Here is a 21721-nt window from a genome sequence, read left to right on the forward strand (position 1 = left end):
CTAGTTTAACAATTACCAATATTTTGCTGTTTTTAAAATATTCCTGAACATTTTTCTGTTGTTGGAATATTTTAAAGCAAACCCCAGACATTGTATTATTTCACCATAAATTCTGTAACATGTAAGAACCTAAAAGTTGTTCCAAGCAATACGATTAACATACTCAAACAAAAACCCAATAATTTCTTAATATCATCTAATATCAGTCCATGTTCAATTTTCCTCAGTGGTACCAAAATTGTCCTTTTACAGTTGGCTTGTTTGGACAAAGACATAAACAAAGTCCAAACATTGCATTTGGTTATCGTGTCTCTTAAATCTCTTTAGATCTATAAAAGTTACCTGCATCCTCCTCCTGTAATGCAATTTATTTTTGAAGGTCTATAGGTTGTTTTCCCTATAGAATTCCTCTCATTCTGTATTTAACTGATTGTATTCTTGTGGTGGTAATGTATTTTCTTATCTCATATACATGCCCTTTCTGAAAACTGGTATTTAAATCTAACTGGATTCATTAGGTTGAAGTTTAAATTTTTTTATAATGGAAAAATTCATAGCTTATATAGTATAACAGGAGATACATATTTCCTGGTTATCCCACTTTTAGTGAAGTTATGATTGATCAGTGGATTACTGGCCTGATTCATCATTATACACTTTTCAATTAATCTTTAACATAGTGGTTTTAGTAATGATGGTCATTGCTAGATTTGTTACATTTTTATGTAATAAATAGCAAAATAGTAATTTCTAATATTATCATCTTTTCTGCATCTATTAACTGTGACTCATCTATAAAGGAGAATTTTCCTCATTGATTCTGTTATTACTCTGAAAAACAGTCCATAGGAAAGGTGGGGTAAATGCTTAATTTTTTTTTCTTAATCAATTTTTCAAATAAGTTGTTCTAGAAACTTCCAAAGTGAACAAAGAGTGTTTTGTTTCATATTTTTAAGTGAATAATTTTATATTCATGGATTAAAAAATATTCAATGTGTTTTGATCTGCTCCAGTCATTATTATTATTACTCTCACATTGTCTCATCTTTGGCCAAGGGAAGTCCCTTTTAGTAAGATTCTGATTGTTACTAATATGATCACAATAATTTTTGGTGTTTTTTTATTGTTTCAGGCAGGACAAGATGTTACAGGCTCATTTTATGCATTTGCTGCCACAGACCTAGAACCAGCTCTGGTTACTTTTAGTAGGAAATGGTATTTAAGGCTACAACCTGGGTACTAGAGGTGCTCATTGTTATTAGGCTATCAATGTCCTTTTTCAGAGGACAGAACTATTAGTAAAAACTACAAGTCAATAAAAAAAATCATAAACAAGCCAAGAGAAAATGGACAAATGATGTGAATAGGTATTTCACAGAAGAAAAAATACTAATGATTATAAACATTTGAAAAGATGTTCAACCTCACTAGCAACCAGGGGAATACAACAAAATACTATTTTTTACTCCTCTGATTGCAACAATTAAAGAGGCCAACAGCATGGGCAAGGATGTGGAGTGGAGGCAACTCAGACAGTTCTGGTGGGAGTATAAATTATTACAATTACTCTGGAGAATGATTTGTCCTTATTGAGTGAACATGAAGACATATATGTAACCTGAGACACACCCTTATACCCCAGGCTAGAGAAACCATGCATCCATGCACCTGGAGACACATGTAATGATGCTCATTGCTGTATTGCTTGCAGTAGCAGAATACTATATTAGAAACAACCTTGGCCGGGCGCGGTGGCTCACGCCTGTAATCCTAGCACTCTGGGAGGCCGAGGCGGGTGGATTGCTCAAGGTCAGGAGTTCGAGACCAGCCTGAGCGAGACCCCGTCTCTACTAAAAATGGAAAGACATTATATGGACAACTAAAAATCTATATAGAAAAAATTAGCCGGGCATAGTGGCGCATGCCTGTAGTCCCAGCTACTCGGGAGGCTGAGGCAGTAGGATCGCTTAAGCCGAGGAGTCTGAGGTTGCTGTGAGCTAAGCTGACGCCACGGCACTCACTCTAGCCTGGGCAACAAAGTGAGACTCTGTCTCAACAAAAAAAAAAAAAAAAAAAAAAAAAAAAAAAAAAGAGAAACAACCTAGATGCTTATCAGAAAGAGAATGGATGAATAAATCATGGCATAGTCACAGAACAGAAGGCTACAGAGCAGTGAAAATGAATAAAACAGAGCTATAGTACCAACCTGGATGAATCTCATAGACAATGTGCTCAATGGAAAAATCAAATTGTAGAATATAGCACACAGAATGACACTATATTTTAAATTTAGGGGTACACACATACATATGAATGATAACCCCTGAACTTAGAATAGAAGTTATCCCTGGTGAAAAGAGACAGGGGGCTTCAAATGTGCTGGTAACATTTTATTGCTTAGCTGGGAGGTGGTTAAATAAATATTCATTATTTTATTCTTTATAACTTTTTCTGTTTCCTAATTTACACCTAACATGTACTTTTTAAAAAAGAGAAAATTAGACTTAAATCAAAAGATTGAGTTCAAATTCTGTCTCTGCCATTTACTAGTGGTGACCCCAAATCACTGCTCCAAATTTCACTCCCATCCATGCAATGACGACAATATCTTCCCCAGACGATTGCTGGGCAGGTAAGTGAGATAATATGCCTTGCACTGTGTCTAAACACAAAGTACCAACCCAGTGTTTGAGGATTTTATTTGCTTTATGTAGGAAGGAAGAGTTTCAAAGACAAACAAATCCTGAGGGACAAGAGAATTCCTAGGGGAGTAGAAACTAGGTCTAAAGAAAGGCAGTTCCTCTGACCAAGGAACTGCTCTCTTTCTTGTGAGGTTGTCAGGAATGAGGAAGAGCAGGTAGAGAAAATAGGGAAAGGGGTCTGGTCAGAGTCTTGGAGAACATCAACACTAGAAGGAACACTTAAGGCAAGAAAGAATAGCCCTGGGGAGACAATCTTCTTTTGTTCAGAAATGTTATGCTCCAGAAACTCTTAGAGGACACCACTCTCCTTTCTCTGGAAATTGCCAACCATACCTAGCTCTCAACAGTCATGTACGCCCATATGAATTTGACTCCACCCCTGCTTCTGGCTATAGCCCACGGGTCTAGGGATGGTCACCTGAACCCAGTTTGCCAGCTAGAGTCCCAGTTCTAAAATTTGAAATATGAACTCTCTCTTTTCTTGGCAAGGTTCTAAAGAGAAGACCTTAAAGCTCCCAATGCCAAGGAGGTGCCTGGTACTGTCGTAGTCCCTACCCTGTCTCAGTCATGTTCAACTCTTCTGTGGATTCCATGAGATATCCCACTATCCCAGTATCCTTTCAATAAGTTCATTTTTTAAATTGTTGCTTAAAAGATGAAATAAGAGTGTTTATGTGTTTAACAATATAAACAAATAAAAAATTACTTTAGCAACAAGCAAAATAACATATGAGAATATTTAAGAGCAGTGGAGAATAGAAGTAGGAGATTCAGAACAGAGACATAATGATAAACAAAGAAGCAATAAAAGAAAGTTCCACCAGGCTGAAAAAAAGACATATTTTCTGATTAAAAAGCCCAAAAATGCAAAAAAAAAAAATGACAAAAATTATCTCATCTAGACAGATCCTCATAAAATTTCACAATACCAAGAATCAAGAGAAAATCCCATAAGCTTCCAGAGAGAGAAAGTAAAATATTATTAACCCTCCAAAATGTATTAAGCTATTATCCAAATGTATTAAGCCTCATCATTAACACAATTGATACGAGAAGACAATGAAGTAAAGCCTTCAAAGTCATGAGAGAAAATGATTTGGAACCTATAATTCCACCTTCTCTCAAATTACCAATCAAATATGATGACCAAATAAAGATAGTCCTGGATATTTATAGACTTGAATGGGAAAAGAAATTGCTCAAGGAATTGTCCCAAGAAAATAAAAAAAATGAGAAAGAAGAAAAATTGAGATACAAAGATCAGTGGCAGTTGAGTATACTCTAGAAGAGTGGTTCTTAGACTTGAGTGTGCATCAGATTCAACCAGAGATTTGTTTTAAAAAGCCTCAGGTTGCTGGAATCAAGCTACAGAGTTTCTGATTCAGTAGGTCTGGGGTGACTGGATAGTCTATGTTTCTAACAAGTTATCAGGTGATGCTAACGCTGGTCCAGGGTTCATACTTTGAGAACCACTGCTCTAGAACTTAGCTTCTCAAAGTGGACCAGTATCAATTTGTGCCACCTTGGAGGATGTTAAAAATGCAAAATATCAGGCCCTGTCTCAGTCCTACAGATCAGAATATGTATTTTACTAAGACCTTCAGGTGATGTATAGTTAGAAAAACACTATTCTAGAAGAAGTAAACAAAGTGAAAAAGAAACAATAAAACAATCCATTAACTCTGATGCTTGGAATATTTTCCTTTGAATGGCAGTTCTGTGATGTATGCATTGATCCTTCTCTGTGGGTACAATTATTCCATTAAATTTCATTGTCAGTAATTCTTAAGTGCTATATAAAAGGTTTACTTTTTTATACTCAACCCCCAGACAAAGCAACGAGGACTATTATAGTTATAGAATAGTGTGCAAATTTCATAAACCTTGACATGGTAAATGTGAAGTTGGTAGAGAAAATCCAACTTTATTAGACACAGAAGGTTGTATCTAATAAAATCCTTATCTATTTAACAAGTTGGCAGATAGAGTCCAAAGTTAATATATACAAATACAGAAATAAATATATGTGTTTAAAGTTTTAATAGCACTGACCAGAAGAACTGAAAAAACAACAAGGATTCCTGCAGATTCAATAGTTTCTTTCAGAGGGTCTGCGAGGTCAAAGAATTTTTGTAAGAATACAAAAGTTTATTTGCCTTTTCACTCTCATTCTTTCAAGAGAGTAAGCAGTATGAAAAGGTTATGGTTTTTTACATAGCAAATAACCTTTAAGAAGCTACCACTTGTCAAATTTTAGTGTGTTTCAAAGAAGAATATCAACAATTACCTAAAAACTTTATGAAAATATTCCTCTCTTTTGAGAGTACTTATCTATATGATGTTAGATTTTCTTCAAATACTTCAACCAAAATAACATATGCTAACAGACTGAATATAGAAGCAAATATGAGAATCTGGCTGTCTTCCATTATGTTAAACATTAGAGATTTTAAATTTATAAAAAATATGTTTATGTTACCATATAATGGGTTTACTTTTATTTTTAAACAAACAAATATATAAAATATACCTGTTTTTAATTTCTAACATGGTAAATATCTTTTTTTTTAATTTTTTAAATTTTTAAATTTTTTTTAATTTCAGCATATTATAGAGTCACAAAAGTTTAGGTTACATATATTGCCCTTCCCCCAGCCCCTGAGTCAGAGCTTCAAGCATGTCCATCCCCTAGACGGTGCACACTGCATTCATCATGTATGTATACACCTATCCCCTCCCCCCCCACATCTGCCCGACACCCTATTAATGTTATTCCTAAATGTGCTCTTAGGTGATGATCAGTAAAACCAATTTGATGGTGAGTACAAAACATGGTAAATATAAACAGAGGTAACACATATGAACAAAAGTTCTTTGGAAGTCTCAATAATTTTTAAGAGTATTAAGGGGTACCATGACCAAAAAGTTTGAGAACATCTGTATTGAAAAAACATACCATGAATTCTCACTTCCTACATATTTCATTTTCAATACACAATTCTCTGAAATGCTCATTTCTTCCTGTAAGCTTATTCCTTGTTCCTAGGTTTCCCTGTTATATTTCCCTGCCCCTCATCATTTGAGAAATCATCTCCTGCCTTGATTCTTACCTGGACTACCCAGGCCACCACATGTTGACTCTTCTCCCTTGCTGTCTTTAACCATTCTTTGTCCCACTTCTTTTCCCTTGCTTGCCATCACCTCATTCTCTCCTTATTTCATTATGTCATGTTGCAAGTAGAGGAAGACACATAAAACACTTAATGTTAATATTCAGATACAGAGACTGTACCTTGTAGTCCAAGCCATCGGAACAGTTAAAGACCACACACTGGATGGCAAGAGCCTTTGCTAGATCTTTGGTTGTCTCTGTTTTTCCAGTGCCAGCAGGACCAGCTGGTGCTCCTCCCAGGTCAAGCTGCAAAGCCCCCATGAGGCAAAGATAGCAGCGATCCTGAAAAACATCAATAAATTGTCATTATTGAAGGGAACTAACTCTAGCCACAAATTTATAAGTCATTCCTTTCTACAGGAGGAGGGTCACTGTTTTCCATGAAAGGTTTTATAGCAATTGAAATATACTCAAAGGCCCTGCACATAATTAAATAATGCAAATCTTTCACAGCAAATCTGTTCAAGAGTTAATGGTAGATGAAACTTCTCAAGACTTCTGATAAAAAAAGCACTTGCGTCAATATTAACCTAAGTGATCAAGAACTTACCGTGAGAGGAGTAATAACCAATCTTGGGCATGCACCCAAATATTCATAGCCATAAGTGTACTGAGAGAGTGCCATTCTAGCCACACAGTTATCCAGGTCTATATCCCAATAATAGCGCAGTTGTCTCTGCCAGTCAAAGGAGTCAACTGTCTCTACCTACACAAGTGATATAAATGATGCATATATTAGATACACCAATTTCAGAAGGAAGTATATGATTTTACTTAAATGAAACATTTACCTTGGATTGAACAAGTTCGGTGACTATATCTCTTGCATGCACATCAATAGTAATCAATGCAGTTATGATGTTTCTGTGTAATTTAGGAAGACTGCCCCGAACTAGTGCAGCCAGAGCATTTAGTCTCTACAAATTAAAAAAATTGTTATGGTGAAATTTGCAACATCAGCTTGCACATATACTGTATTTTTTTCACTATTAAATTTGGAGTAGACATTGCTAAAATCATCTAGATTTAAGAATCTATAATTCTGTGACCAAACAGGATGATACTTTAACTTATTTAATTCCCATAAAGCTTCTATGAAGTATATGCTACCTCTACCCCCATTTTACATTTGAGGGAACTGAAGGCAGAGAATGTAAGTAACTTGATGGCAGTCACACAGTCATAAAGACGCAAAAATGAGACGTGAGTGGACATCTGCTTCAAGGAAAGCCCATGCTCTTAACACTGTGTGATGATGTCTCTAGAGGAGACCAGTCCCCTGAAAATTAAATGTGGATAAAGGTGATAATCCTCATTTTCAGGGGTAGTTTTTCCACTGATGGTCAGAAAACCTGATTGTTTTAACCAAGCCAATGACTGATTAAATGAAAACATTTTTGGAAGGATTTAGCTTCTAATTTTTACCTAAATGGTTAAATCTTTTTCAAAGAAGAGCAGTGCCTCTGAGGGTCTTGCACCACTGTGCTAAAATTTCACTTAGGCCAACCCTGATCAGGGACCACCTCTACATAGAAGTTGATGGAATTTTCTTTGGCAATCATTTCTCTTTTCTGGGGCGCCAGAAGTGAATGAGAATGTTTTCTCTTATTTTAAGAAAGTTGTTCACTCCTTTTTCTGTTTTAAGGATGCATCTTTAAAAATGCAGTATTTCTTGGAAGTAGAATTGAATTTGGAGTTAAAGAGTAGGTCTAGGTCTTTACCAGATATATAGTTTGCAAATATTTTCCCCCATTCCCTAGGTTGTCCTCATTATGTTGATTGTTTCCTTTGACGTGCAGAAGCTTTTTTAGCTTGATGCAACCCCACTTGTCTATTTTTGTCTTTTTTTTGCTTGTGTTCTTGGTGTTGTATCCAAGAAATCAATGCCAAGGCCAATGTCTTGAAGTGTTTCCCCTATGTTTTCTTTTAGGAGTTTTATAGTTTCAGGTTTTACGTTTAAATCCTTAATCTAACTTCTCCTACAACTTGATAGCAAAAAAAACAAATTAACTCAATTAAAACTGGGCAAAGGACTTGAATAACATTCTCCAAAGAAGACATACAAATGGCTAACAGGTATTTATGAAAAGATGCTCAACAACACTAATTATCAGGGAAATGCATATCAAAACCACAATGAGATGTCAGTTACACCTGATAGGATAACTATTATTAAAAAATACCAAAAGATAACAAGTGTTGGCAAGGATGTGGATAAAAGAGAACCTTTGTATACTGTTGGTGGGAATGTAAAAATGGTGAAGCCATTATGGAAAACAGTATGCTGGTTCCACAAAAAATTAAAAATAGTAGTAACATATGACCTGGCAATCCCACTCTGGGCATATATCCAAAATAACTAAAATCAGGATCTAGAGGAGATTATCTGCATTCCTATGTTCATTGCAGCATTATTCACAATAGCCAAGATGTGGAAACTAAATGTCCATCAAAGGATGAATGGATAAAGACAATGTGGTATTTATGTAAAATGGAATATTACTCAGCTTTTAAAAAGGAAATCCTATCATATGTGTCAACATGGATAAACCTGGAGACATTAAGTTAACTGAAATGAGCCAATCATAGAAGGATAAGTATTGCATGATTCCACTTATATAAGTTATCTAAAACTAACCAAACTCATAGAAACAGAGGTGAATGGTAGTCATTGGGGGTGGGGAGAGGGGGAAACGGGAAGTTTCTGTTTAATGGGTATAAAGGTTCAGTTATACAAGATGAATAGGTTCTAGAGATCTATATAATATTGGGCCTATTGTTAATAATACTGTATTGCGCACTTAAAAATTTGTTAAGAGGCTAGATTAAGCTTAGCTATAAAATAGCATTTCCCAGCTATAGCAAAAAAGTTCTTGTAGAATAGTATTTAAATTTATTCAATTATGTATTATTTTTGATAGCTGCCTGTGGTTCTTTAAAATAGCAGAAAAGTACATCTTGAGCCTAGAAATAGAAATGGCACAAATCCGTAGGTTTTCCTCGGTTGAATAAACTTCCATGAAAGGTATCCAGGACCGAGTAAATATAATTTCTCCTTAAAAGTTGCAAACTATTATAACCCTGATGTTTTCCTCTTGAATTGTTTTTTTCTCCTGTTTCTATAAGTATTCATATAAATACGACACAAACACCAAGGTAGTGTCCATAAGAAAAGTTGAACGCAAATGGTTTTAGTAAGAACCCCAAGGCTTTGGAACTTGTCTCAGAGCATTAGAATTTCTGAAATAAAGTGCATTTGCATTAACCATGCTAATAAAAACCACTGAGACTATTCTGCACAGCGACATGTTCAACATAACTCTGGTAAAGTTCTCACCTCAAAATTTACTTTTTCAAAATTCTCCAGGGCCTCTACATGATTACTATTGTTTGTTTCCAGACATTCAGTCAAATCCCGGCACCACATAATTTGGGAAATGGTCAGGATAACCTGCAAGAAAACATCTTCCTTCAGTGTGTAATGCATCTCAGCAAAAAAGGATTCTGAGAGGAGAATTTAACAACTGTGAATTACTTGAGAAGGGTGACCAGCAATCACCCATTCTGTCCTCGGTTTCCCCTGATAGTCAGCGATGGCGGCTTTGCACAGGCGACGCAGAGATGTGAACATGGCTTCCTCCACTTTACCAAGCCATTCTTCCACATTGCCTCGAGCCTTGAGGCCTTTTCCTAAGCTAACCTAGAAAGTAATCAGAACAACGATAAAATGGCTCGTGCGGGACTTGTAAGCTGTACATCTTCTGTATTTCCATAATAGAACCCCTGAGCTATGTAAACGCTGAAGCCTGGCCACAAATATCAGAACTTTCTATATTCTGCTATATACCTATCCCCGCCAACTTATTGCCTTATTTTACAGCTCCCCCTTGATGCTCCCCCAAAGAGGAGTCTAATGTGCACTACATGAATTTCTTCACTTATTTTCATTTTGCTACTCCTTGCCATCTGATTTTTGCCCCTGACCACTTCTCTAAACCTGTTCTCATTAAGGTTACCCATGTTCTCCCAACTGAAAAGTCCAATTGACACTTTTTAGTACTCCTCATATTTATTTTTTGAACTTCCCGTGGCTTGACTGTCCTGCTTGTTTTGGTTTCCTTCAGCAGTTCTTATTCTACTCTCTCCAAATTTCATGTTTTCCCAAGATTCTGTCCTTGGTCTTCCCCTTCCTCTTCTTCTGCATCAGTAACGAGCAAATTCTTTTGTGAGAGGATCAATTCAGGACAAATAAAATGTTTATGTGTTCCTGCTACTCCCATAGATCCACCACTGTGCTCTACTGGATCCAATTCCTTGGTATTTTCCTGCAGTTCCTCTGTCTGGAATGCTCCACCCTTCCGTGCCCACATGGCAGATACTCCTCTCCATCACCCTTAACTGTGTGTGTGTGTGTGTGTGTGTGTGAGAGAGAGAGAGAGAGAGAGAGAGCATGAGCATGGCCTTCCTCTGTGAAGTCACATGGCTCCTCACAGTCTGCTAATGCATTCAGTCTCTTGGGGTTCCCCATACGCCAGGCACTGTGTGGTGCCCTGGAGATGCTGCCACCAATAACTAACACTTACATAGTGCTTACTGGATACTGCTCTAATTTACATATAGTAACTCCTGAACATCCTCATCATTCCCTCAGTCAGGTAGTACTACCAATCCCTAATTTATAGATGAGATTACAGGGCGGGACTTGAACCCAGGTGGCTTGGCAGTACAACCAGAGCTTTTAACCCATCACCACTGCGTCTCTTATGGAGAGTTGAGTAAGACATGGTTCCAGTTTTCTCTGTTCTGTTTCCAAGAACAGAACACATGTCTCTGTTATTGCATTTACTGTGGTAATTTTTAATTGTTTGTTAATAGTTTTCTACTTGACTTTGAGCTCTTTGAGGGCAAGAATTTTATCTTGGTTATCCTTGAAACTGCTTAGAGTGATAATAAATAGACCTCTACTTCCACCCCTACAAGAGTAACAAAATTTTTCAATTAAGAATTATAAACAAAAAGAACCTTACCCTTTCTCCCTCTGGTGACAGCATCGCCAAAATATCATTAGTATACACCTTTTCTGGCTCTGCATCAAACCCAGGAATTTTTCCTTCAGCAGGAGGCATGAGAGCAAATTCGAGCCTTGAAATGGAGTCGAAGCATTTCCTTAAATGTGGCTGCACAGCCTGTGGATTTCGTGTCTGGGCCAGAATCTCCAGAAGTTCATCATTTGACAAGAAGTAAAATCTGCATTAAAGAACATCCTTAAAACATAACTGGAAATTGAAGTAAAGCCTTAGACAGACATAAAAAACAAATTCCTTAGCCACATCTCTTCCCTATCCACTGATTTCCTGGACCTCCAATCATACTGGTCCTGGTTTTCTGGGGAAGACATTGCTGTGAAATTTAGTGATGATTCATCTCAAACACCTTGAATTAATGCCTAGGACATAAAAGATATTTTTCAAAAACATTGTAAAAATTCTAGCTCTTGTTATAATACTGATTTATTTATCTATCTATCTTCCTTGGCTTTGGGCTCCGAGAGTAAAGATATATTATTTGTTTTCCCTAGAATCTAGCTTGATACCTCACACATACCTGGTATTCAATACATTGTTTGTTGAACAGATAATAGATGAATGGGTGGTTGCAGGAGAACCTTGTTTGGTTCTGTGAATGTACACTGGGCCGTTCAATTAATCCAAAGGTACAAGCTATTCCCTGCAACATGTGCTACTGTGAAAAGTGGCAGAATGGAATACAATTTTGCTAACGCACCACCTCCGACTATAAGAGGCTATACTTACTTAGAAATAAAAGATTTTGTATATATTTCAATATCTTATCAGCAAGTTACCTAAAGGAAATTGTAAACTTAAAAAATACTATTTTGCTATAGATCAGAGGTTGGCAAACTATAGCCCAAATCTGGTCTGCCACCTATTTTTGTAAATACAATTGTGTTGTCACACAGCCATGCAGACATACTGTTTATGGCTCTTTTTGTGCTATAATGGCTGAGCGAGTAGCTGTAACAGGGACTAGATGGCCTACAAAGCTACAAATATTTACTGTGTGGCCTTTTATAAAAAAATTGCTCATCCCTGCTCTAGATAACTAAAAATATTCTTCCAAATGCCAGTCTTCATGTAATATAGTTTCTGTATTATGTTTAACTTCTCCAAATCACCCCAAAGGAATTTGATTTATTATCTCAACTGACTATCCCAGTTCATTCTACAGCAGGTCAGAGCAATTAACAATTTAGGTTTAAGACGATGGTTTTCAAATATTTTTCCCCAATCATCAAGGGTCCTTTCTACTGCTGTCCCCATCCCTAACTCTCTTACATTTTGAAGGACTAAGTGTACAAACCAACATTTAGTAAATGCCCTTGATAGTTAGTTGTCAACTTAGCAATATTCCTATATCACACAGAAACTAAAATGACATTTCTTAGACTCTCTTTCCGGTAACTCTCAGATTAGATTCTGCCCATGAGATACTCTTCTGTAACTGAGAAGGTGGAAGGCAAGCAGAAGTCATTATTCTCCCATTTAAGTAAGGGTGGAAGGAAGGGGGTAGGGTTTTGCCCTCAGTTTTCGGGTGCTCTCCCGATAATCAGCCCCTTTCTTGTTACAGGGAACTGAGACTTTGGTGGTGCTTCCCTGAGATCTCTGCCCGCACCTCCATATTTCCTCAAAGTGGCCCTCATTTCTTCACTTCTTCTGCCTCTAACACCTGTGAAAACCTCTAATTCCCTGTATGAAACACTTGCTCTAAACACCTATAGTGACTTCTGTGTTTCTAACCAAACCTTGCCCAAGTAAGATAACCAGATATGAAAATGTAACTATTTCTAGGGCTCTCATTTACTTGAGGGTACCAAAGTGTTAAAGCTGGAGAGGCTAGAGATAGGAAGATGTTTTTGTAGAGAGATGTGCTAAGGGTTCCCTCTACATACGTGAAGAAGGGTGGCATCACTCTCCTGAAGCCTAGGCATCCTGGGGACCTGAAAGGTGTCCCCACCAATTAATCTATAGAAAACTGCTCAGGCAACACAGTTCTCTCCAACCTTTCACACACGCATCTGTGGACACATGGACACGTGCACGTGCACAAGCACACTCACTCAACAGTAAAACAGTAAAACAATACTGCGATCAAGAATCTTTTCAGCACCTTGGGTACTTACCCATTCAAACTTAACCAAATATTTTATATTTATCCTTGAGACTTACACTGGCCAATCAAGATACTAGCTGGATTTTCATTATTGTAGATCTTTCTTGTTTTCCTCTCTGATTCCCTGATACTTTGGGGTTTTAATCATAACCTCAAATTGACCAGTAATCCTAGGTTCTAAAAAACATCTTAGGTTGCTTTATAAACTTACCTTGGAAAGATAACTCTTTTTGATTCTAAATATGCCTCTAGACACTTCTGAATTTGGTCAAGTAATGCATTATTGTTTTGAAAAGTCTCTAGAAGCCCTGTTTATTGAAATAAAAATGAATTGGTAAAATCGTGTTAAAATAAATAGAGAATATAATTTTAAATAGAAATAAAATATACTATTAACATTGTAAAAGCTTTGGTATTATCTGACAAAGTAATTATCTAATAAATAATAATTGGAGGATTGGCTAAGAATTTTAACTATTACTTTTAATAATATTATTTTATTTATTTATTATTTCAGAATATTATGGGGGTACAAATGATTTGGTTACATAAATTGCTTTTGTACCATGCCCATCCCCCAGATAGTGTGCATTGTGTCCATTAAGTGTGATTTTTACCCATCCCCTACTTTCCCCTAATAATATTAACTTTAACATTTATCATGTGTGAACAAGTATACTTAATTTGAAACATTTTTAGCTGGCATCTCCCACTTTGGGAGGCCAGGAGTACCCAAACCAAAGCCAAGCAGTTTCCTTCTCTTTGAACCTCCAAACAAAGTCTAGTAGGGACTGGGATAGCATTTATTAATCAAAAATATTAATATTTTTGCAGCAAAAATTTTGAACATGACAATTAATTGGTTATGGTAGGCAGAAAGAATACTGGCCTCTTAGAGATACCCATGTCCTGAGCCCCCAAACCTGTGAATATGTTAGTACACATGGAAAAGAAACTTTCCAGATGTGACTGAGTTGAGGTGAGAGATTATCCTGGATTGTCTGTTGAGCCCAATGTAAGAGGGAGGCAGGAGGGTCAGAGGCTGAGGAACAGATACGATGGCAGAGGCAGAGGCTGGCGTGATGTGATTGCTGACTGGAAAAGGCATATGGAAAACCTCTAAAAGCCCAAAAGAGTTTTCAATTCTATCATTTCCTATAGGGTTTCCTTTCTGTTTCTGTCTTACGTAAGAGTGTCTGCACAAAGAGCATAGCCCAATAAGCTGCCTCTGCTTAGCAGGGAAGCTGCCTGGGGATACTGAATAAATGATGCTGGGCATACTGGAGAGCCACATTCAGAAGAATGAAACAGGATCCCTATCTCTCAACATACACAAAAATTAACTCAAGATGGATTAAAAACTTAAATGGAAGACCAGAAACCATAAAAATTCTAAAAGAAAACTTTTCCAGACATCAGTGTAGGCAAAGAATTTAAGACTAAGACCCCAAAAGCAAATGCAACAAGAACGAAAATAGACAAATGGGACTTCATATTCCATGTGCCGCCATTTGCTGAACAACAAGCAAGCTTGCGGAAGCTTTGATACAAACAGAAAGTTCAACAGTCATGTATGTGTACCCAGAAAGACTTTGATTCCACACCCACAGAAACAGAACTTATTAAATAGATTTCAACCTTGAGGCTAGAGAATTGCAATAGGTGGTCATGTTTTTAACTAGTTTTAATGACTGCATTAAAAATAAGGTGTGGAAATTTTTGTGATTGTAACTCTCTGGGGGAGCTTTAACAGAATAGGTCAACTGAATGCAAATATATGTCTTATTGTCAAAACTGTGAGATGAAAACATCACTGATACCCTGTTGCAACACCCCTAAGTCATAAAAACAGCAAAAAGAAGTTGATTCTTGTGTTGCAAAACTACTAACTACAAACTAAGCTGAGGGATGATAACAATAATAAAAGTACAGTGTTCCATTCACATTTGCTTATCAAGTGTCAAATGCAAATATTCCTAGTCATCAATGCTGACTATAATAGAATCAAAGGTTGAATGTACTACATGTTATTAGATTTTTGTGGATGAAAAACATTTTAGATGATTGCAAATTCTTTCTGTCTGTTTGTTTTTTAAAATTTTGTTTCATACCTGGTTGAGTAGCGGCTCGAAGAGCATTAGGCAGTCGGTTCACCTTCCTCATAATTTCTTTCCATGACTTATCCACCTGCAGGAACATCTTGGCCTCTGCAGGCAATTGCCTCTGAATATCTGGAGCATTAAAAATACTTTCTAGGTAGAGCCAGTTTCTCTGGCAGTTCAGCCACTCTTCCTAGGAGAAAAATATGGACATTAGCAAATTTTCACTCCCAAATTAAAAACATACGATTACATTAAAAATCATTATGTGGGGAATTACTATCTTTTTCCTTGAGGGCTGTTTAATAGCTCCTCACCGGTCATTTGAAATTAGATTCCTTGAAGATTTTAAGATTCACCTCTGTCTGACTTCATCCCACTCCCCGAGTAGAGTTATAATGAGTCTACTATGTGGTAACCAGAATGCATTCAGAGAAACGTGATTAAAATGCCCTCAGGAGACATTCTAGGGGGTAACAAGATGTTTCCTTAAAGAAATATGAAGGGTTGGGGAGGTGGTAAGTTTAGTGACTATTTCCAAATATATATACAGGGTTATAATTAAAAAGTTGTTTTTGTTTGTCTTAATTATGTCTACATTTTTCCCTCACCTTTTTTTTTTTTAAAGCTGCTCGTGACAGAACATGTGGTACTGTGAAGAAGAAAATCATGCAATGTCTCTCCTTTTAGAGACAATCACTTTTAATAGAAGAAATCAGAAATGCAGGGTCAGAAATTAAAGTCTGTACACCTCACGTTTTCTCTATGCCTCCTGCCATTGCAGGTGTGACCCAAGATCCATGGAAGAGTTTCTCACTCCTCACTCTAGATTTGGGAATTATGCCTAAGCTCTAATGTCACAACCACTTCCTGGTTTATCTCAGGTCTCACAGTTTCTATACAATTAATTTTCTGGAGGGTCCCCACTATTCAAGCACAGGCTTCTTTTAAGGACCGATCCTTTATGAAAACATACCCTTTAACTTTGATCTTAGTCCCTCTGTTCACAGGGCTCAGCCATCAGTCCAGAAGGCTGGATGAGGGTCAGCCATGCCTTCTCTCTGGAGCAATGCAGTTGCACAGCCTCCAAACAGGTCTTTGTATCAGTCTAGAGGCCTGCTGCAGTGGAGGGGTCCTTCCACCTCTCTGGTTGCAGTATCCGCAGGGGAACTGTGGAGCCTGGGATTCTCTCCTCTGTCCCTTCCACCCATGTGGGTGCCTTGTCTATGTACTTTGGGTCCTACTACGCAGGTCATCCACTCCTCTCTTCTTCACTTCACTCCCACCTCCTCTCTGTGGATTCCCTGTGCTCGCACTCAATCCATCCAAAGGTGGATATCTATTTGCCACTTTTGATCCTCTCTGCAAGAGTGGCATTGTGCAGACTGCTTCTAGTCTGCCATCTTGGCCCTTCCACATTTTTTTTTTCCAGACATTGTATTTTTGCACACCTAATAGACTACAGTATAGTATAAACATAACTTTTATATGCACTGGAAAACCAAAAAATTTATGCAACTCCCTTTATTGCAGTATTTGCTGTAGTATGGTGGTCTGGAACCAGACTTGCAATATTTTTGAGGTATGCCTATACAAGGGTGATGGTAGTAACATTCAACTGTTTAATTCCATACAGAAGAGCTCAATATATGTGCATTTCCCTTACATTCCAAACATAATAACATATTGGCAATTAAATCTTACATTTTAAAGCCATATAATATTTAAATGACGAAACAGATTGTTTCTAAGGTCACTGTGACTCTCTTATTCTCTAAGTCCATGGTTTGAAATTACCGTTACTCACCAGTGTTTGATTAAATAAAGCAAGTTGTTTTTGCCAGTCATCCACTCGAGTTTTCAGTGGACCAACATAACGTGATGAGGCAATTGTTGCAATGTTGATGGTGCTATCATCAAGAAGGACCTTTAAAGAAAGGGGAAGAAAATATAGGCAGTGCCATTTATTTGTGCTCTCAGTAATATTTCAGATATTTAATCCCAAGCATCCATTTAAAGGCCAACTCTTTGAATGAATAGCTTAGCCCCACCTACTGTTTCCTACTCATCAATTTCCCCTCCTTATTCTCATCATTGTGGCTTACAATCCACTATCATCCTCTTTCAAAGGTCACCCAAGGACTTCTGATTGCCAAATCTCTGCTGTTCTGTAATTATTAATGGCACAAGTGTTTGTTTAGTTTAACATTCGTCTTCTCTCTTGCCTCACTATTTTTAATAGGTAACTGGTATATCTTCTTTACACAATTTGGTCACCTAGACAGGACTTCATTTCTTAAGATATCCTGCACTTGTAAAAATCAGCTGTCTTTTGTCCAATGCATTATCACTTTCTCTCAATAATCTTAAGGAAGAGAAGATTGAACTCATTAGTGTTAAGCTCTGAATGGTTACAGATAGTTTTCCCTTCACCTCCCTCCCCAACTCCTGCCCCTTATGCAGCTGCATCCCACACACAATGCGCAAGTTTAAAAAATGTGTCTGTTAATCTGAGGGATTTAATGGTTTGTTTGAATTATAAACTTCTTGAGAGCTGAAGCTGCATCACCTGACATCACTTGGCCTCAGACTGACTGGCCTTCTGTTTGGGTCTGCTCTCCCACCCACTGCTCAGACTGATATCTGGTCTTGTTCTTCCAACTCACACCTTGGAGGGCCATTTTATCTCCAATTCTGGCCTGAGAAAAGTTGGGGCAAACCCCCTACTTTGCCAGGACTTTGCCTTTTAAGTTGAGCCATGTGACCCAGCTCCCTTTGCTAAACAAATGTGCTTTCAGGTTTTAAGTGACTAAGAATATTCCAAACTCATGGATTAGATTTATCATTTGTGGTTGATAGAACATGCCATCTACTTGTTTCAATAAATTCAAGTGAATTTAGCCTCTTAGTGTGTTGTAAACATAAAATGCTCATTCATGTTTTTTTGCCTTGTTTAAATAGTTTGAAATGCCCTTTATTCTCTTCTTTGTCTATCAAATCCTGCCTAATCATTAAGTTCTAGCTTGTTGTGGCTGGTCTAGGAAGGATTTTCTGACCACTTCAGCCATAACTGATCTCTTTGCTTTTCTAAATATTTCATGTGCAAGCACTCATGTCAATTATTCATATTTATATCTTGCTTTCCCAATTAGATTTTTTCTTATTTAGTGATTCTCATATTTCATTACCTCATCGCAATCTCCTAAGGAAGATTTAGGATGAGGTATGGCTAGGACCTTTACCATAAGTTTTCAATAACCCAGTTACCCACCTGTATGTCGTCTGTGCCGCCCAGGATAAATACATCTTTGGAGTCACGGTGAGGCAGAGTGACAAATTCAGTTGTTTTCCAAGAATCCTCCACCTTAGAAATAATTTAAGCCTTATGATATTTTAATTCATTTGTGTTTAGGTACTTAACAAATGCATGTGGAATGAAATAAGTAAAACGTGCATAATTATCCCATTTTCTTCCTCATTGCTCTTAAAATTCTTAAAATCTTCTTCCTGGTTAGATGAAACTGATTTGCTTAATTTTATTTTACTAATGTTAATACATATGAATAGCTTGTGACACTTTACTGTGCATTCCCTTCCATTTTATGCTTTAAGGGGAAAAAAATTTCTTTTTATGTAGGCACTTGGTAGGTGTACATGTATTTTTAGGGTAAGTAGGTAGTGTCACAAGTAGGAAAGTTTTCTCAGTGCTTTTGGAAGCATTTAACACAGTTAGACTTCTCTGGTAGTTTGGAAGATATTGTATTTTGTTTTAAATTATCTTTCTTGGTATGGGTTCTTTATATAAGCATGCACATTTCAAAATGTTTTGCCATCAAGTTCCTGTTGGGCTATAGGCCAAGCAGAAAGAGCAGATTTATAGAGGCAATAGCAACAATAATGAAGAATAAATATATGGAAACAACAAATGGATGATTGATAATGTGAGAGTGAAAGCTGCAATGTTGAAAAATTCATCCAGATAACAAAAAGTTGATGATTTTTATGCCAAATCTGAAAACCTTGACATTCCCTAATTTTCAGAATATGTATATGCGTGTATATTTTCCAGATTTACCTTTTTAAGAAGTGTTTCTAAGGAAGCTTCTCCAGAAGCCTGTCCAGATATGTCTTGGATTTCTTGTGCAAAGTCAAAAACATGCAACTCGGAGAGCCTTTCCAAGGTTAATGGAATTTCAACATCCACCAGGGTGGCATCAACTGTTTGTTCAATAGCTGCCCAATGTCTAGGCTTTAAAGTTGGGTTCCTTAAGTCAACGATAACTGGAAGCTGGAAAACAAACACTCTCAGAGGCACCATGCTTTTTATCTTAAAAATGCAACCCAAGGCTTCTGGTTTTAATCTGTGAATGTAGAAACTGGAATGAGCCTAACTTACACTCTTACAACAAAGAAAAATTTGGAAAATCTCCATATCAATGAATTTTATTGAACTCAACAGAAAACTGAGTTTGTGGGGTGAAATTAACTCAGAATTTGGGGAAAGACTGATTTCCACAGGTTTCTCCACAGGGAGAAACAGTAACTGAGAATATGCTCACCTGGGGCAGATTCCCTGGAATGACATATAAGCTAGTAAGAAGATTCAGCTAAATTTTAAAAACAAATTGCTAAAGACTGAGTGTGGGGTAGCATGAGGATGAAAAGTCCCTGGGCCTCCAAATTTGGGAGTGTTGGCAGGGAAGATTGGAATGACTCCCAAGAAAGCTTCCTTTGTGGTGCTGGTTCGGGGAGGGAAACAGTAGCCAGTATTGTAACTCTTAACTTTTTTTTTTTATGCAGGTGATTGGTAAGTGTACCTGTATTTTCTTTTTCATTCACTGTGATTGTATGACTGCATCACAGTTTATTTGTCCATTTTCTCATTGATTAACTTTTATGTTTTTTTCAGTTGTAACTCTAACCAACCCATCTCCCCTACTTTCCCCATGGAACAAAACCCTTGATGTGCAGGGAAAAGAGCAACAAATCCTGTCACCTTAAGGCACTGGTGATAACTCATTGCAGGTATCTCTGTATAACTGGAGAAATGGGACATGGAAAAAAAGGTCTACCCCTGGGCGAGAGACATAAATACATGCTAGGCTCAGCACTACAGCTGGAGGAGGTGCAGAAGTACCTATGAAGACCAGAATTCTGAGGACAAGAGATACAATGTCTTGCTAAGACAGAAGCTTAATGAGAACATAAGCGAATGTTCCTCCCCACCTCTCTCACCAGGCTAACAAGTACTGAATAAAAATATGATGGAATAGATAGGGAAAAGCTGAAAGAGACAGATTCTTAACTGGGCACAACACAAAGGGAGGACCCAACATCAGGAGAAACAGAAATTGAAAAAATAACCTTTGGTAAACCAGCTGAAACCCTAAGCACAAGGTATCACTAGAAAAATTTGAAGCCTGTGATGCAGTGAAGGCAAACATAGCAACGTCAAACTTTAAACCTAGCCCAATTCCTAACTAGAGTTAGCACAACAAGTCACACAAAAAGCCAAGTTGAAAGACAGGCATGCTCCTCTCTAAGCATAAAAATTATATACCTCACTATTTACTGTACTGTGTAAGATGTCTGGCTTTCAACAAAAAAATTAAGAGGTATATAAAAAGGAAGAAAACCACACATCTAAGAGATAAAACAATAATCAGAACCAGACTCAGAAATGACACAGGTATTGGAAATAAAGAATTTAAAATAGCTATGATTTATATGTTAAAGGATCTAATGAAAAAGTAGATAGCATGCAAAATCAGTTGGGAAATGTCAACAGAGAGATAGAAAGTATAATTACAAATCAAACAAAAATGCTAAAAGTCAGTAACAGAGATAAAAATTCCCTTTATCTCTCTTGATACGGCTTTGATGGGCTTTAATGGACTTGACATAGCTGAAGAATTAAAGATAACTTGAGTGTACTTAAAGTTAAGTGAGTATAAATTCCAAAAACTGACACACAAAGATAAAACAATGAAAAGGAAAATAAAAACAAAACAGAACATCCAAGCCTATGGGATAGTATCAAGTGGCAAAACATACATGTAATGGGAATCATGGAAAGAGAAGAGAGAGAGAGAAAACAGAGCAGACAAAATACTTGAAGAAGTAATCACTGCAAATTTTTCAAAATTAAAAACAAACAACAAATTACATATCCAAGAAACTCAGAGAACCCCAAGCAGAATAAATATAAACAGAAAATAACAACACATGCCTAGGCATATCATATTACAAACTGCTAAAAATCAAGATAAAGAGAAAATCATGAGAGCAGTAAGACAAAAAAGAACATGTTATCTATAGAAGAACAAGAATAAAAACTAAAGCAGATTGCTTGTCAGAAACCATGTAGTAAGAAGATAATGAAAGGATATCTTTAAATAGCTGAAAGAAAAGACCAGAAACTGTCAACTCAGAATTATATACCCAGTGAAAATATTATTTAAAAATAAAGGGTATGGATCCTGTTTCATTCTTTTGCATGTGACTATCCAATTTTCCCAGCACCATTTATTGAATAGGGATTCTTTTCCCCAGTGTAT

The 21721-nt window shown here is 37.0% G+C and overlaps 1 protein-coding gene across 1 annotated transcript in view; it reads right to left on the reverse strand.

Annotated features, from left to right (window-relative positions):
* The window catches only part of DNAH6 (dynein axonemal heavy chain 6), a 236266-nt gene that overhangs the window by 137796 nt on the left and 76749 nt on the right, over positions 1-21721 (reverse strand). Inside the window, exons 18-28 of the mRNA XM_069494279.1 lie at positions 19240-19452; positions 18436-18528; positions 16972-17091; positions 15177-15357; positions 13277-13373; positions 10902-11121; positions 9410-9574; positions 9212-9325; positions 6666-6791; positions 6425-6580; positions 5995-6156 (exon numbers count right to left, since the gene is read on the reverse strand). Coding sequence (XP_069350380.1) covers positions 5995-6156; positions 6425-6580; positions 6666-6791; positions 9212-9325; positions 9410-9574; positions 10902-11121; positions 13277-13373; positions 15177-15357; positions 16972-17091; positions 18436-18528; positions 19240-19452 — 1647 coding nt within the window. The remainder of the gene's footprint in view (positions 1-5994; positions 6157-6424; positions 6581-6665; positions 6792-9211; positions 9326-9409; positions 9575-10901; positions 11122-13276; positions 13374-15176; positions 15358-16971; positions 17092-18435; positions 18529-19239; positions 19453-21721) is intronic.

This window comes from Eulemur rufifrons, chromosome 19, assembly GCF_041146395.1.
Source record: "Eulemur rufifrons isolate Redbay chromosome 19, OSU_ERuf_1, whole genome shotgun sequence".
NCBI lineage: Eukaryota > Metazoa > Chordata > Mammalia > Primates > Lemuridae > Eulemur > Eulemur rufifrons.